The following is a 19,150-nucleotide window of genomic DNA, read 5'->3' as shown; positions in this document are numbered from 1 at the left end:
ACACCAAACCACACAGATTATAAAATGAAGGGTTAAAAAATAAATAAAAGCATAGAGGGAAAGGAAATTGAATTTTCATGATGCAAAGATGAAAAGAACTACAAGCTATTATTTTCATTGGAAGGGGAAGAAGGTCTGAAATATAAAAAGGTTCATAAGGCAAAAATACTTTCCTATGTGATTGAGGATGCAACCAAGCATACAAGTGAATTACAGGGTTACTTTTCCAAAATAATTCTAGGTTTAAGAACGGAAATAGGAAGATAAATTCCAGATATACCTGGAAGGAGCAGATGTAGTTTTACTGGGATTAAAAAGCCTTTTCTTGGGGGGCACCTGGGTGGCTCAGATGGTTAAGCGTCTGCCTTCAGCTCAGGTCATGATCCCAGGGTCCTGGGATTGAGCCCCACATCGGGCTCCTGGCTCAGTGAGGAGCCTGCTTCTTCCTCTCCCTCTGCCTCTCTCCCTGCTCATGCTTTCTCTCTCTCTCTCTCTCTCTCTGTATCTCTGTGTCTCAAATGAATAAATTAAAAAAAAAAAAGATTAAAAAAAAAAAAGCCTTTTCTTGGGTTTAAAATGGTCAAATATGAGATATATCTATACGTACCTATCTAGAAAATATTTGTATTTTCTCTTAATGTAGATTATTTTCTTATATGTGGGTGAATGGATAATAAATCCAATTGATCTTGGCACTCACTATTAAATATTTTATAAAAGTAATATTTGTGGACATGACCAGTCAATAGTAAACAAATCTCATATTTCCAGAATATTAGTTCCCCTTATTGACATAATAATGCTACAAGACATTTTTTAAGTCTCTAAAGGAGTTTCTGCTCCTGTACTTCAACTTTATAATAATTATATTTTGTTTGTAAATCATAGGTAAAATGTTGTTATGTCATTTATAAGTTTAATAACATTGGGTTTTCCCATTTTTTTTAAACTGCAATTTTAAAAGTTAGCATTGCATAGTGAATTTACATTTAAGGTTCAAGATAAAAGAGCAATGAATGCACACGTGTCCAGTTTATATAGAGCAATGAAGCTATACTGGGTAATTATCTGATAAATTCAAGTGGTCATAAAATTCAGTTCAAATCTAAGCCAAACATCCAAATGAGTATCTGTGGCAGGCCGAATAATGATATTTAAGACCTAATCCCTGGAAACTATGAATATGTTACATTATATGACAAAGGGGGATTAAGTTAGCAGATGGAATTAGGTTGCTAATCAGCAGATTTTAAAGTAGAGAAATTATCCTGGATCATCCAGAAGAATTCATTGTAATCATAAGGGTCCTTAAATGTGGAAGAGGGAGGCAGAAAAGTGAGGGTCATAGTCATTCAATGTGAGAAGGATTCAACTGACCACTGCTTGCTTTAAAGATGGAAAGGAGTCATGAGCAAAAGAGTTGCCTCTAGAAGGTGGACAAGAAAGGCAAGAAACTGAATTCTCCACTGGAGCCTCCAGAAGGAACATAACCCTGCCAACAACGTGATTTTAGCCCAGGGAGACCCATTTCTGACTTCTCACCTCCAGACCATAATACATTTATGTTGTTTTAAACCACCAAATTTGCCATGATTTATTACAGCAGCAATCAAAGATTAATACAGTAACCATCTAGTGAATGGTCAAGTCTGCAATTATGTAATCATGACCCAGACGAATTAGTCTAAATTTTCCAAATACCTTGGCCACTTTCCATGTACCACATGCCCGACACACCTGAAAGCAAAATTGTGAGAATGAGAAGCAACTGTCCCCGGTAAATACATATTGATTTCTATATCAACTTGAAACTTCATTAGGCAAAATAAATTGCTATTCTCTCTTATCAAGGAAATAAAACAAGATTACATTTTATAAAAGATGTAAATGTTCTTTTATGTTAATGTTAATGCATACTGGGTAATAATTCTAAAGACTTTAAACATGACTTTGATATCCATCAACAGGATTAGAAACACTCAAAAAAAAAAAAAAAAGGAACAATTTTCTTGAAGTGGTGAGTGATCCATAGCTGAAGATCACCAACCAAGGACCTAGCCTAGATGTGGCAGATGGTTTTCTTAAATTTAGTGGGAGATTGGGTGCAATGAGCTTGAAGTCTCTTTCTGATTCCCAGTTTACAGGAAGTTTACTTAACACAGAGGAAAATATTGACACTAAATTGTTGGCAGGAGGAGATATTGAAATAGCCCCCATTAGATGTAAGAAGCTGACCGCATGGCTCCTGGGAGACTTTTGCATCATTATCTGATCAGTTCCAAAGTGAAATATCAATACGATTTAAAAAGGAAAGAAAGCAAGAAAGAGCCACTTAACACGGCAATTACAGAACTATATGATTGTTCAATAAATGTTTAGAAATGATCAAAATTGAAACTATTGAATTCAGAACTCTAATGTACAGGTCAAGAGGACTCTTCTTTTTTTTACTGAAAGAGATTATTATATGACATTTATCAGTTGAAAAGATTTTTTGTTAATAAACTGTGGCAAATTTCTTAAAATTCAAATCAAATCAAAGCACTTGGTATTTAAAAATCAACAACAAAAACAAAACAAAAAACCAAAAACCTCTCTTTAAGTAACCTCTCTTTATATCAACAAATACCATTTAGGTGCTATGCAGGCAACCTACTTTTTTTTAAGCCAACAGAAGAAATGTTATAAAACTGTCTGATGGCTGTACTAGTAGGTGTGAGTTCATAAGACAGCAGCGATCTTTATACAACATGAGATGTTCTCATAGAAGAAAAAGACGCTATTCCTGTCACATCTGTTTTCTGTGCATGATTATCTCACATGATCTTCTCATTACCAGAGCACCTAAAAGATTTACTTGCCTAGAAAGATTAAATATTGGAAGGCCTAACATTCTCCAGAATCCAGATCATTTTGGTCATCTCCACACTGCACATCCACGTAGGGCAAGATAATGGCACCTCGGAGGAGAAGTCATTTTGACAGGATGGGGTCCTCTGTTTGCCTAGAGTACCAACAGGTATTCAATACCTAGACCTTCCAAACCAACACTCCTTCTTTTTTCTGTACCTCTCAGGACAACTCCACACCAGAGGAGGTTGGGGAAGGCAGGCAGTGTTTTTCACATTGGCCATAAGCCAAAATGAGCTTCACTGTGATGAATCCAGAGATTTTCTGATCCTTAGAAAAGGTATGGAAGATATGAATAACTCTGTGGATAATTTGCAAAGCACTGGTCAGGTCCACAAATGTCTCCTTTCTGTCATGTTCTCCACTTAAGTTTTATTCATCAGGGGGCTTCAGTGCTTTGAGGTCTTTCAGACTCCCTATTAAAATGCTAATACTTCTAGGGGAATAACTTGAGAACTCTAACACAAATATCATTAAGGACACAAGGGCTGGTCTGGAATTGGGGACCACCAAGGCAGATAAAAAAAATTACAAAGCAAAATGTTGGCCTTGAAATATAAGTTGGGACCTATCTTATATCAGAGGTATAATGTATTAAAAGTCTTGTTGGTCCTAAATTTGACTATACTCCAAAGGGAAAGTGTATTACCTAAATTTAGTATTCCCGAGAGACTAAAAAAATACCATTAAACTGCAAGTATAAAATATTGTTAATGTATGATGTTTCCATAGTAAACAATCAAAAATAATAAAATAAACTCCAACTTTAAAAGACATAAGAAGTTAAAATGTTATCTTTGAATTTTGACATGCTCAGTTATTGGAGAAACATGTTTAAGAAATCTCTTCTGCAAGATTGGAACAGCGTAATACATTTTTTTCAGTGAATACTGAATGGTAAACTTACATCGGAATTAAATCTCAACTGGCAAATGTTGCATGATATGATTTGCTTTCTTCGATGAGGAAGAGGAACCCCGAATGTATGATTTATTACAGCTTTCTGAATTGGGTCCATCTGTAATGAGAAAGAAAATACAACAAATAGAAATAAAGCTTGTCAGTTCCATTGGAATGTTGCCTATTTCATTAAAGAGCCAATCTGTACAGCTTGAATCTACTGCTCACATTATAAAAAACATTTTTATTCTAAGAAATAGCCTTTCTACTTTCTTGGAAAATAGACAATAAGCTCGAAGCTCAGTATGATAAGAAAATGATAAATGTACCCATTAGAGTTTGCATACTAACTGTTTTTTCTCATTTACGATCAACAATTGTCTCAATTTGATAATCCTCAAATATAATTAAAGGTTTATCAAAACTCAAGTTATTGCAAATGCCAGCAATCTTACACAGAAGTGTGTCTATGCCATTGCCCCAAAATGGACTTGTAAATAGACTTGGTCAGATGAGCAGTTCTGAAAATAAATTATGCACCATAATCCAACATTAACCTTAGGCTACGTTTGGTATCTTTTCTATGTTAAGAATATAGTATACAAATCCTGCTTTCTTTTCTTTTCTTTTTTTTTTTTTTTTAAGATTTTATTTATTTGAGAGAGAGAGAATGAGAGAGAAAGAACACATGAGAGGGGATAGGGTCAGAGGACGAAGCAGACTCCCAGCCGAGCAGGGAGCCCGATGCGGGACTTGATCCAGGGACTCCAGGATCATGACCTGAGCTGAAGGCAGTTGCTTAACCAACTGAGGCACCCAGGCGCCCCCAAATCCTGCTTTCTAAGAATTCAAATGCAATCAAAAATCTATTCATTCAAAAATCATTTATTGACCATTTACTATAGACTGCTATCCTATGGACTTATTATTTGAGGTTCAGAGAGTCTGGACCAGACCAGTTATCTCTCTCCATCCCATATTCCCAGGATAGGTGCAGGGACACCAAAGACATAATGTCAGCAATCCGGCTCTGATAAAACTCACCAGCTTTGTCCTACCATCCACATCAGGGGTTCTCAACTGTTGGAGTCAGATAAAAATTTTGATCTGCTTCTTAATACTGGTGCAACCTCTTTGCTCATCTGTGTCTCCTAAGGTGGTGATGATGTTCAAAAGTGGTAATTTGTGAAATTTACCTAGCACAGTCAGTGCTAAGCACATTAAGAAGTCAATAAATGTTGGCTATTATATTTCTCTATTACAGCACATGTGAAGATCAGAGTTAACTTGAGCCTCAACCTCCTATAATCATTGTTGGCACACTACTAATATCTCACATGGCCAAGAAACATTTCAAAATAAATCAAATGTTACACATATGGCTATGACTTCTGTTGAATGCCTGCAAACTTCAGAACTCTTAACTCTCATCAGATATAAAGTTCTTCTGAGAGTCCTCACAATGGGTTTAGATAACTCAGAAATAATTTGACACACACACAAAAAGCTAAGAATGTGTCTGTGAAATACTTTAATATTCAGCTTCTTTGATACATTATAGTTTATTAATTATCCTAAACAAGTCATTGATAAATTCCACCTCCTTTTGTGTATTTCAGGTTACCAGAACCAGTTCATTCACAGGCTGTCTTCATAGTAGGTAGGAGGAAGCTTCTGTCTATTTAGTCATAATTCCTATTAGGCTGTCTAGGCACTCCTAATGCACAATAAAAATAATAGCATTCAGCATTTATTGTCTTCTATGTGCTAAGCACTAGGCTAGGTGGTTTATATATTAAACAGTTACAATGATCAAGAAGAACTCATGGGTGTAGTCATTTTTATCTTCCATCATCACTTTACATTTTTTTATCTGATGTTAATCCTTTCCCAAATTCTGGAGGAAACTCAGCTATCCCATGATTTTTCTGGTCATTTCCAGGTATTAATAAATTCGAGGATCCCCTTTCTTCTTACTAGTGAATTTTATCATACTTTTTTTTTTTTTATCATATCATACTTTCTTTTTAAGCAGTTTTATTTAGGTACAATTTACATATAATAAAATTTAGCAATGGTAGGTGTAGAATTTGATGAGATTTGGCAAATACATACAGTAGTATTATTACACAAAACATTTCCATTTTCTGGAAAAGTTTTCTCCTGCCCCTCTCAACACCTGACTCCCACCCCCTACCTCTGAAATCACTGGTGTGCTTTCTGTCACTATATTTTTACCCTTTCTTGAAGTTCATATAAAGGGAATCACCTCCGTTTCTTTAGAAGCCCAAATGAAAAATGCACAGAGCTTGAGAAAGCCAAGAGCCACACAAATGTGTGAATCTGGGCTACTTCAATAGCCTTCTTTCTGTTTCCTAGGATCACTTTTATACTTGTTTAACGTGCCATCACAATGCTTCTCTGACAACAATCATAGAGAACACTCGGAGATAATCTGCCTTTTAGCCAACAGCTAAAGAAAAATTAAAAGCAGAAAGAGGTCACGGACTTAGAGGTAGCTGCTTCATCATATGTTACTGCATCTGTTCGTGCATAAATGGGGCCTATTTCTATTTAGGGATAAGGTGAATTATGTCTATAATCCATTTAGGAATACTGAAGTCCTCTTATAATGACACTATAAAATAGAAATAAATTATATGTCTATATTAAAGATGTTCTCTGAAAATGAATAGCGCTGAATTTTTATCATATATCAGTGAGCAGCATATTATTTTGGTCTTTCAGGAACACTGGGAAAGCAGTGACCACATTCAATCCAAATTTGTGTAGGAGGTGTTTTGGAACTAGACACTTGATGCAAATGTGGCATATTCTCTAGATTTAATTCTTTTATTTGAATTGAATGATGTTCTGATCACTGTGAGTATAAAATCAAATTTCAAAATGCAAAGTAGTGTATTCTTCAGAGACAATTTTATTTCCCAGTATAATTAAAAAAAAAAAAACCCACTTAACTGAATTATATTTCAAAGATGGATTTCACAAACTATAGTTACACCAAAAAAGTAATTATCTTTATCATTTTAGAAATTCAGTACAATGAAATGATAAGTTTAATGCCTTTATTAATGAGCATGAATCATATTCACCTCTCTAATACATGCATCTATAAGTAAAACCATTTACAACAAAGAATCATGAAGGGGCAAAATCTAAATAATAACCAGTTCTATTGTTACATAGTTAATTAAATGATACCACATGGTATGCATCTATTACCAACCAAGGGGACACACACACAGCCACTTTGATCATTGTCTAAACCTACCATTATTTGCCATTATAATCAAATATTTTGTTTAAAAAGAAAGTCATATGTGTTGGTTTTTCCCACAATAGGTACATACAATACCTTATTGTATGTATGCATATTATCATTAGGAATTTTTCCACAAAATCAGTCTCAAGAGATGCCAATGTGTGGAGGTAAGAAAAAGAGGTTCTTGGGTCAAATAAACTGCAAGAAACCTCGATACTACAGCTTGGACATTCACAGTACACACTAAAATGTTAAATTCTCTGAGATGACCTGCAATAAAAATATCTGATTTGAATAAGTAATTTCTAAAATAATATAACCAAAACTTTTGTTTTCTTTGTCTTTAAATTTAGCATCCTTGCTCAATGCATACAGTTTAGAAAATAATGATCCGGTAATATAAACAACATAAAAATATGAATGAAATGGAAAGCCTTCAAAAGAAAGTAAAGGCATTAAATTAAAAATGTAACACAAAGAAATGAGATCCATAAGAGCTTAGATACATTTCACTTAACTCATGCAGCATGGAATTAACTAAATTAAATGGTAAAATCTACATGATATTTTAATACATATTTATCTAATTTCTAAAGTGGGATATTCTAAATACATTACCCAACCCCCCAAACAAACAAAAGTGAAGAATGATACACTACCTATTGATATGCTTACCCAAACTCTAGTCTAAAATTCAATTTCAAACTCAGCCTATGGCCTTATTTAAAGCCAAATGAATATGTTTTTCTTCATTTTAGGCTTAAGGATCTTTGCGTTTCTATCTCAGGTCTTGCTTTTCCCTCCCCTCCCCTCTGGGCATTCTGCTAAATTGATTTGTAAACGAGTATACAAGGGACAGGTCCAGCTCAAGAGTCCCTTCTCCAGGATGCCCCTGGTATTTTCTGAGGATGGGGTTAGCCCTGAGTTTACATTTCCTGCTCTTAAGAGACTTCTTCTCTTTCTGTTCCTATTATTATTGTGGCTTTCAGTTTTAAAATCAAAGAATAAAAACTGAAATGCCAGGAAGTTTAGAAGTTCAGAAATATAAAGGTGGTCTATTCCAGCTGGTATTTCGATGTAACAATTGCCAGTAACAATAACTCTAAAGGTTACACTCACAGGAATTTACTGTGTGTTTTTATGTTTATAAACGTCATTTCCATCCTATCAACTTGCTGAGAAACTCTCATTGCCCCTTGCCTACTATCACACAACCAATACATGGCAGGGCCAGCTAAGATACACAACCTCCTTCTCTGACCCTCCCCGCACCCCCCCCCCCCCCCCCGCCGCCCCAGCTCCCTCTGGTACCACCATTAAGCTTTGTGATGTCCACTGTCCTGGACATTTGTGACTCTGTAATATTAGGTGACACTGGGTTGAGGCCCAGGTGGATTTACTACATCAACTATGAATTAACAAAATTTGAGTTTATATTACCTATATTCACACATTAGAAAACACTAAAAAAAAATCCTAATTATCCCAATCCTGCAACAAATTTGTTCATTTGAAACATATGCAATGTTGACCTTTTTCTTTAATCTTTTAAATGGACGTATAACTTAAATTAAAAAGTGTATACATCTTAAGTATATCATTAGTCGATTTTTTTAACCTATGCATACTTCCATGTTATCACCATCCCAGTAAACATATAGAACATTTTTAGCAATCTAAACGCAGAAGGTTCCCAGAATGGAGTCACAAATTTGGGAGTCCCCAAGCCACCTGCACTTCTGACAAACTGGCTGCAAATATGGGGGTTACCATGACTCCTGCAGGTTTGATAACTTGCTAGAATGATTAACAGGACTCAAGAAAACACTATACCTATGGTTACAGTTTTATTATAAAGGATATAAATCAGGACCAACCAAATGAAGAGCCCCAGAGGGTGAGGTCTGGTAGAATCCTGAACATGGAGCTTCCACGTCCCTTCCCCAAGAAATTAGGATGCATCACCCTTCCAAAAACCGTCACAGCTAAGAAATTTGCCCAAACCTTGCTCTCTGAAGTTTCCATTGGGGTTTCTATACATATGCATGGCTGACTGAATCATTGGCAAAGTGAATGAACTCAATCCCTAGCCCCTTCTCCCCTTCCTGGAGGTCCAGACCGGTATTACCTGCTCAAAGGCCAATCCTCTAATCACATGGTTAGTCTTTCTGGTGACTGACCTCCATCCTGAGTCATCTCATTAGCATAACCTCCCGTGTTATCCAAGGTGGGCATGATTCACAAAGTCCCTCATCACTCAGGAAATTCCAAGATTTTAGAGGTTACCTAAAATCTAAAAACTGAGGACAAAGATAGCCAAATTCTTTATTACACAACAATTGTACATCTTTGTATTTTTGAACGCATATTTTTACAGTTGTAAGCATAATATAGAATATTTTCTCTTTATTTTTTTTATTTAACAATATATCATAAGAATACTTTCATTGAAACATAGTTTTCATACTTACCAATTAAATGGTGGCATCTATTTCATTAAATAATTGTACCACAATTTACTTAGCTTATTCTCTGTTGTTGGATATTTAGGTTGTCACAGTTTTAAATAGCACTGCACAGATCATCTGTATAGGTGCAACTTTTATTAAGAACCACAGCCTTGGGCGCCTGGGTGGCTCAGTTGGTTAAGCGACTGCCTTTGGCTCAGGTCATGATCCTGGAGTCCCTGGATCGAGTCCCGCATCGGGTTCCCTGCTCAGCAAAAAGCCTGCTTTTCCCTCTCCTACTCCCCCTGCTTTTGTTCCCTCTCTCGCTGTCAAATAAATAAATAAATCTTGAGAAAAAAAAGAAAGAAAGAAAGAAAGAACCACAGCCTCTTAGAGCTGGAAAGAGTCTGAGTGATCATATTTTGCCTTCTCATTCTGTTGACAAGCCCACTAAAGCCGAGAGGTGTTTCTACCAGTAGTAGAAAATGGACAATAAAACCAATTCTCCACATCCCAGTTCCAGGTTCTTGCAGCTATAATATATGACAGCAAGTCTAGTCCTTCCTCTTCCCCCCTCTTCCCCAGTAGGAAGTAACAAATAGTTAAGATGTAGTCTAAAATGTTGCTGCTCTTATTTGCCGGCTGTTTTATTTTAATCTTTCTAAGCTTCTATGTCTTTACCTCTGAATGGAGTGTTAATCATGCTGGGTTATTATGAACAATGAACTATATAAAGTATACAGAGCCCAGCACTGTGCCTGTCACACAGAAAGCACTCGATAAAGGTAAGCTCTTCTTCTATTATTAGTTTATAGAATGATAATAAACATCACCATTCCTTTCCAGAAGCAGAAAACTGAAAAAAAAAAAAAAAAGAGTAGAAAGATGCCTTAAAAGTTCCAAGTGATCCAAAACCATCCAAGAAAAAAATAAATTTAACTATAATAAATTTTATAGTTGAAAAAAAATAACAATAGCTAATTTTTTTTAATTTTTTTTTTTTTTTCGAGAGAAAGAGGGAGAGCAGTGGAGAGGGGCAGAGGGAGAGAGAGAATCTTAAACAGGCTCCACGCCCAGTGCAGAGCCTGACATGGGGCTTGATCTCACAACCCTGAGAGCATGACCTGAGCCGAAATCAAGAGTCAGATGCTTAACCGGCTAAGCCACCCAGGCACCCCAACAACAGCTAATTTTAAATGAGCACTTACATGTGCAAAAGGCACTGTCTATAAGGCCCATATGTCTCCTTAGGTCTTCACAGTATCCCTACAAGGGAGACATTTTTGTTTTCTCCTTTTAATAAACTTTATTTTTTTTAATAGCAGTTTTAAGTTCACAGCAAAATTAAGCAGAAGGAACAGCAGTAGATCCTTTTTTTTGCTCCCATGTTATGTATGAATATGTTTAGGTACAGAGACTTGAAGTTAATTGGGTTAGGGTTTCACAGCTAGGCAGTTCTAGAGCTGTGGTGTGAATTCGGATAGTCTGATACCATCATTTTCACATTTTTAAACACTGTGTTAGATTTTCTTTCATCAGCAAAAGAAAAAAATGTATCTTTTATTTTTAAGATTTTATTTATTTATTTGAGAGAGAGAATGAGAGAGAGAGAGCATGAGAGGGGGGAGGGTCAGAGGGAGAAGCAGACTCCCTGCCGAGCAGGGAGCCCAATGCGGGACTCGATCCTGGGACTCCAGGATCATGACCTGAGCCGAAGGCAGTCGCTTAACCAACTGAGCCACCCAGGCGCCCGAAAAAAATGTATCTTTATACACACACACGCACACACACACGCACACACACAAAGGGGGTGGTGGGGGGGAGAAAATGTCTGCAACATCCAAATCAATCAAAGATTATGTACTCTGGCTACACAGAGGAGCTCTAGAAATCACTATGATTTCTAAAAGATAACATATCAAAGCCAAAATGTTCAAGGCATATTAAAAGGCAATTTGTAGAGGAGAATATCTGAATGGTCAATAAAAAATAAAATGTATTAGTTATTCTGGAAGTAAAGTATAAAATAACAAGAAGACAGCAAAAACAGCCTGACAATATTTTGTATTGACAAGGATTTGGGAAAAGTGCATAGAAACTTGGCATCACCTTGTAAAACTGAAAATGAACTGAACATAAGATCTAAACATTCATCCTCAGGAGAAACTCTGGCTTATGTGCAATACAAGATTATTACACAGAAGTTCCCTGCAGTTTTGTTTGTATCAGTAAAAACTTTAAAACAACCTAAATAGCCAATGGTAAATAGTTGAAGAGCTATAAAATGGAACACCATACAGATGTTATAAGGAATCACTTAAATATTTCTTTATCAGCAACGGCAGATAAAATAAAATGCATCAGGGGGCGCCTGGGTGGCTCAGTCATTAAGCGTCTGCCTTCAGCTCAGGTCATGATCCCAGGGTCCTGGGATCGAGCCCCGCATCGGGCTCCCTGCTCAGCATGAAGCCTGCTTCTCCCTCTCCCACTCCCCCTGCTTGTGTTCCTGCTCTCGCTGTCTCTCTGTCAAATATATAAACAAAATCTTTAAAAAAAATGCATCAGAATATCTACAATATGACATCAGACACTAAAAAAGAAAATCATACATGCATAGTCAATAGATAAAGTAAGAAGGAACGATCAGGGGAGCATCATTTTACACCTTCTAAAGAAATAATGTGTCTAGGAAATGGCCATCAATTATAGCTACTGAACAAAAAGAGACGACCAGACAGCAGGCATATCTTGAAGAGGTACAAAACCACCTGTAAGGAAGTCATGCTCAAAATAACAAACCTGCATCTGATCAAGCCTCTAGATATAATTACCCATTCTTAGGAAATAGAGGGACAAAAGAACATGGTAAAAGCCTCTACATGGATAGAGAAAGGGGAACCCTCATGCACTGTTGGTGAGAATGTAAACTGGTGCATCCACTGTGGAAAACAGTATGGAGGTTCCTCAAAAAATTAAAAATAGAAATACCATATGATCCAATAATTCCACTATTGGCTATTTACCCAAAGAAAATGAAAACAATAATTTGAAAAGATATATGCACCCCTATGTTTATTATAGCATTATTTATAATAGCCAACATATGCAAGCAACCTCAGTTCCATCAATAGACAAATGGATAAGGAAGATGTGGTATGTATACATATACACACATATATACATATAATGGAATATTACTCAGTTATAAAAAAGAATGAAATCTTGCCATTCGCAACAATATTGATGGACCTAGAGGGTGTTATGCTAAGAAAAATAAGTCAGACAGAGAAAGACAAATACCATATGGTTTCACATATATGTGAAATCTAAAAAATAAAACAAATGGACAAATAAATAAAAACAGAAACAGATTCATAAATACAGAGAAGAAACTGGTGGTTGTCAGAGGGGAGGGGAGTGGGGGGGCAGGAGAAATAGGTGAAGGGGCTTAAGAGGTACAAACTTCCAATTATAAAATACATAAGTTATGGGGATGAAAAGTACAGCATAGGGAAATAGGATCGTATTAACGCTGTATGGTGACTACACCTCTGGGCGCTGAGCACAGCATAATGTACATAATTGTTGAACCACTGGGTTGTACACCTGAAACTAATATAATAATATATGTCAACTATACTTCAATTAAAAAAAGTCTCCACATTAATAAAATCAATACATTCCAAACTGTAGGAAACAACAGAACACGTGTCAGGCTTTTTTAAACAAATAAGTAGCCAGAATATAATGGGAAGAAGACCTATAACTTTAAAGAATTTAAGAGACATAGCAATTAATTCCAAACAATGGGGCTTCAATGGACCCTGATTCTAACAAAGTATATAATAAATATTAGAAGTAATCAGGAGTAAATAAAATTGGATATTTTAATAATTGTTTTTTATTTTCAGTTGTGATAATTGTAGTGTAGATAATATGGCTATGATTTGCTTCAAAATAGTTGAGGATATTTGAGAGCTAAGGGAGTGAGGATACTGATGAAGGTTGGTCCTGAGTTGAAAAGTACTGAAGGTAGGTGCTGGCTATGTGAGTTTTCATTATATTATTCTATTTTTGTACATGCTTGAAATACTCCATAAGAGAAAATTAACAATAATTACACACACAGAAACACACACACACACAATCTATAAATGATTTGTGGATGCATAAATGTTTATCTAAGAGTACGTGAACCGAAGCAGAAGGAAGGGCGCATACCAAACGCACAACAGTTTTCTATGGGGGATCCCAGAATGTGACTGGGACAGTGGCTATAGAGGACTAGAGCTACATCCAAAACATTACATTTCTTCTCAGTATGGAACTAGAAGCAAAAGCAACAGAATATTAATAGCTGTAAAATTCTGGGTGAATATGGGTTTTGTTATAATATTTATCATAATTTTTATTTCTTTTAAAAGATCAAAAAGTAAAAGATCATGTGCAAATCCCTCAGTAGATTGTACATGGGTGAAAATAAGTTGAGGGATGATGCCTTTATATTTCTTTCCTTGAAATTTGGGCTGGTAGGGAATTTAACAGGAGCACCAATCACCCAAGATCAATACCCCGCTCTGAATGGGGTATATGAGGGTGCTGAATGCAGATACATGTTAAATCTCATAGTGTCTCTGCTTTGCCAAATAGCAAAGGATGTGCATGAGTTCATTCAACAAATAAATTCATTCGACTAGAGGTAGCCTTATTCCCATGAATCTCATTAATCAGGTCATGCCCAAATCTGCTTATTTAAATCAAGTAGGAAATATAACACAGAGAAGTCATACAGGCACATTAAAGGAATAGCCATTTTTCAAAGCTCCAACCTTCAATATTTCTGTACATTCTACTTTCTCTGCCTTGAAAACTCTTTTCCCCATGCTTTCGAGTGCATCTTCTCCTGACTAATGCCTACCCACATTTCAGGATTCAAATTTTCAGGACACTTAGCTGGGACCTTGTTCAAATCGGCTTAGTCCTCCCACTTTCCCAGAGTAACACTAAATCGCACCATCAACTTTATCCCTTGACTTGTCTCTCCCAACAGATAGTTAAGTCAAGGCAGGGCTGGGTCCCCTTGTTCTTTGTCTCAGCAATTAGTAGAGTGGCTCCCACTTATCATGAGCTTAACACATGCCTTTTGAGTTGATAGATAAACTGCATAATATTGAAACCCCATATGAAAACATAATACCAATCTTGGAATGGTATTAACAATAACAGTGAGAAAACATGGATTCACAAGGAAACCTTAGGCATAGGAGGTGAAGTGAGTCTGTTAGAAGCAAAGTCACGTGAGAAATGACTGTGATAAATATGGGATGTCGGATATAGACTCTGGGAGTGTAATCTAGAACTCTAAGCTACCAAGCAGAATTTGCTTATAATCTATCACCATCTAAGCAATAGGGCCATTGTTGATAGGTTCCTTCTTTCTTTTTTTTTTTTCTTTCTTTCTTTCTTTCTTTCTTTCTTTCTTTCTTTCTTTCTTTCTCTTTCTTTCTTTCTTTTTTTTCTTTCTTTCTTTTAAGATTTTATTTATTTATTTGACAAGAGAGATAGAGAGCACAAGTAAGCAGAGCGGCAGGCAGAGGCAGAGGCAGAGGCAGAAGCAGGTTCTCTGCTGAGCAGGGAGCCCGATGTGGGACTCTATCCCAGGACCCTGAGATCATGAACTGAGCCAAAGGCAGCTGCTTAAATGACTGAGCCACCCAGGTGCCCCTGATAGGTTCTTTCATCTACACTTTATGTGCCAACATGAGATCATTTTCCCCCAGGCATCTTCCCAGACAAAGGCTAACAGCCATACTGGTCCCCTGCTTGGTTAAGGAGAAGATGATTTTGTTCAGAAAACAAATACTTGACCTTCAGTGAGCAAAGACCTGTCCAAATGTCAGAGATTTCATTGTCAGTAGCTCTCTGCTATGGTTACTTTTCCTAATGTTCTGTCAGTAGGCTAATAAAGTGAAATGTAGAAAGCTCAAAGTAAAGGATGGATTAGCTTGAGGGGATCTTAAGACATTATTTTTCTTAGAATCATTTATATGACCATGCAAATTGCATTTAACCACTGTATCATGGCCCTGTCATGGAATGCCCATAGATACATGCATTTTGATATTTTTAAGTGCAAATATGAAATCGTTACCAACACAATTTCTCCGTCATGGAAGTTCAATCCTGGTTACAACTTTAAAAATTATCTCTTTGTGGTATTTTCAGTGGGTAGGGCCTATGTTTCATGCATGTTCATAGGCCCTGTACTTCTCATTCCTTTCTCTGGAACTCAGAATATATTTAAAATTTATAAAAACTTCTCAGTTTATAAATGAGAAAAGCTATACCCTGAAGTGGGGGAGGGAGTCTGAGAAAAAAAGGAAGGGAAGGTGATTTCATTTCACTAATGGGCTTCCTTTTTCTGCAACGTTGACATTTTTTTCTAGCCAAGAGAATATTGTTTTTTTGAAAAGAATGAATCTTGACTGATCACACTAATAATGCCTTGTAGAGAAGATTTCAGTGTCTAATTTGGACACTTTAGAAACTTTGTTATCAGTATTACAGGGACTTAATTTAACTCAGATGTTTTGATCAGAATCCTGCTTCTGGTGAACTTAAGTAAGAAAATCTCTTTCAAAGACAATGAATGCCTAGGGTGCTTGTCTGTGCAAGAAGTCAGGTTTCTCAATATTCTTCAGGCTTGGTCTCTGAATAAGGTCTAAAGTAATTAAACCCAACAACTCCAGAGTTGGGATTCCATTTACATGGAATGCCCCAGAGAGCATGGCATTATTGATTGAGCAAGAAAATAAATTCTAGAAATCCATTCTATTACCATCTGTACCAGACGTCCACAGACACATCTGGTTACTGGGCAGGTCGTTGAAACATGGGCCAGGTGTTGAACTCTGCCGTACTCTGAGATATAAAGAAAGGTAGGGACAAACACACTGTTGTACATAAATTATAAGTGGCTAAATCGAGAGGATTTTCTCTTATTCTGAAAGGATGTTCCTCCTAATTTTCTCTTGAACTTTGCTTTTACAAAATTAGATGAATTTATTTATTTAATTAGTTAGGTGGTTCTGGCTTGAAAAATTAAAATGCAAAAGTCCTATGTTAATTGGCCTTTTAATATTTTCTTTTAAATATTTTAACCATGTATTAGTTTCCTAGGGTTGCCATAACAAAATAGTGCAAACTTGGTGGCTCAAAACAACAGAAATTCATTATCTCATACTTCTGGGAGCCAGAAGTTCAAAACTGAGGTCTTGGCAAAGCCATGCTTCCTCTGAAGTCTGTAAGGAGAATCTGTCCTGCCTATTCCTAGCTTTTGCTGTTTTGCCAGCCATGTTTGGCAAACTTTGGCTTATAGATGCCAAGGATTACTATAATCCTCTGCCTTCACATTGCATTCTTCCTATGTGTGCCTATGTCCAAATTTGCCTTTTATAAGGACACCAGTTATACTGGATTTTGGACCACCCTGCTGAATTCATTGTCACCTGATTATCTCTGCAAAGAGCTTATTTTCAAATAAGGTCACATTGTGATGTACTAGGGGTTCAGGCTTCAACAGCTCTTTCTGGGAGGACACAATTCAGCCCATAACAAATGGAATGGACAATGTGAAAATGTAGAAATCACTGTAAAATTTTACCGAAGCACAAATTCTAGGACTTCTTGGTTAAAGGAAAAAGAAAAAAATCAGTTTCTTTGTCTTAGTGGCTAAAAAGGGAAATCTGAACAAACAGTGGATCACTGAGACCATTCCTTGCCTGCCAGCTCCTTAACACGATCACTTTAAGCCTCAAAGAGTTTTGCAATCCCTAAGGGTCTGGGAAGAAGAAATAAGTTCAAAGTATTGAAATATACATAGAGATGAAGAGAATGGAGTTCAAAGAGGTAGTGCAGATCTTTACGAGCAAGCCTGCAAATAATTTAGGGAGGTATTTCTGAAATGTCCAAAATGAAAGTTATAAAGTCTGCAAAAAGACTAAACAGTGGCACATCGGTATGATATAGGTAAGTGAATATCCTGATTTTATTTGTTTGGTTAAATTACAAATGACATATATTTGGGGCCACATGTTTTGCATTGTATTTTTTTTCTTGCTCCTTTGCTTGTTTGTTTCTTTGTTTAAATCACCACAATGCTTTTGAGAAAGTGTAATAATGTTTGGACCCTTTTTATACAAATTCCATCTCTGTAGGTAATCTATATGATCTGTTCTAGCATGGAAATACCAAGATAATACACATATTAAAATTAAACATGTAAGAATATTCTTCTTGTTTTTGTTTTGTTAAAACACAGATGTACATATATGTCTGTGCGCATGTATGTTTGTAGGTGTGTATGTGTGTGTATACATGTGTGCATATTATTTATGTACTAATTTATGTACCAGTATTTATCCACCAATTCCCTGTGTAAAGTCTCTTGCTGCTTGGAATTTGGCATGACTCCATTTCTATTGTTCTGTGTTTGGCTAGACTTGATCCTTTCTTGAAATATTCTACCTCTCCTTGCACTGAAGTATTCATTCACTAATTTACACACACTTCCTCCCCTTTTCCCCATAGGTTGCCTATATACCTGTTTCTCTTAGCCAGTGATATGGAATTCAAGCCACAAAGGGGTATTTCATATTGTCAAACACTGCTTTCCATGAACTAGCACAGACCTCTATTTCTGGATTCATTTCCATTCCTCCCTGCCTCTGATATTTTGCTCCACTAATTCAGATCTCCTGGCAAATATCTTGCATTATCCAACTGTGGTTTATTTTCCCCTCATCTTTTGTAGGCTCTTTTCTTTCTTTAACCTTTATTACTTGTTTCTTACATGTATAATTCCTGTGTATTGCTCCAAATGTCATCTTTCTCAAGAGAATCCCCTTTGGTCTCTTAGTATGCAGGGCTAAAGACCCCTCCTTCCAGTACTCACAACACCCTATGCATTCTAGCATCATGTCACAGACTGCCACTCAAACATTCTGCTTATAGTTCTCCCCTCCCCAAATTGCAAAAGATGTAGTGTTATTCATCTTTGAAAAACAGGTCTCTAAGCACAGAAAATGCTCAAGAAAGGTTTATTGTTGAAGAAAGTAATTAGATATGTAAAAGTAGCCATTCTAGCCAACTGTAAATCACTTTAAATAGAAAAAGTAGCCCAAGGTATTATTCTTTTTTTTTTTCTTAAAGATTTTATTTATTCACTCGAGACACAGGGATACAGAGAGAGAGAGAGAGAGAGCACGAGCAGGGGGAGAGGCAGAGAAAGAAGCAGGCTCCCCGCTGAGCCAGGAGCCAGACGTGGGGCTCAATCCCAGGACCCTGGGATCATGACCCGAGCCGAAGGCAGATGCTTAACCATCTGAGCCACCCAGGCGCCCCCCAAGGTATTGTTCTTTTGTTTTGTTTTGTTTTGTTTTTTAAAGATTTTATTTATTTGACAGAGAGCGTGAGAGGGAACACAAGCAGGGCGAGTGGGAGAGGGAGAAGCAGGCTTCCCGCGGAGCACGGAGCCCGATGCGGGGCTCGATCCCAGGACCCTGGGATCATGACCTGAGCTGAAGGCAGACGCTTAACGACTGAGCCACCC

The 19,150-nt window shown here is 36.7% G+C and overlaps 1 protein-coding gene across 2 annotated transcripts in view; it reads right to left on the bottom strand.

Annotated features, from left to right (window-relative positions):
• Positions 1-19,150, bottom strand: part of ZNF385D (zinc finger protein 385D) — a 932,012-nt gene that overhangs the window by 111,820 nt on the left and 801,042 nt on the right. For both annotated transcript variants that reach the window (XM_034993847.1, XM_034993852.1), the window contains one exon: positions 3,818-3,928. In XM_034993847.1, the coding sequence (XP_034849738.1) occupies positions 3,818-3,928 (111 nt within the window). The remainder of the gene's footprint in view (positions 1-3,817; positions 3,929-19,150) is intronic.

This window comes from Mirounga leonina, unplaced genomic scaffold, assembly GCF_011800145.1.
Source record: "Mirounga leonina isolate KUSES-001 unplaced genomic scaffold, KU_Mleo_1.0 Mir_115, whole genome shotgun sequence".
Classification (NCBI taxonomy): Eukaryota; Metazoa; Chordata; class Mammalia; order Carnivora; family Phocidae; genus Mirounga; species Mirounga leonina.
The sequence above is the reverse complement of the archived record's forward strand: the minus strand, read 5'-3'. Positions and strand labels throughout refer to the sequence as shown.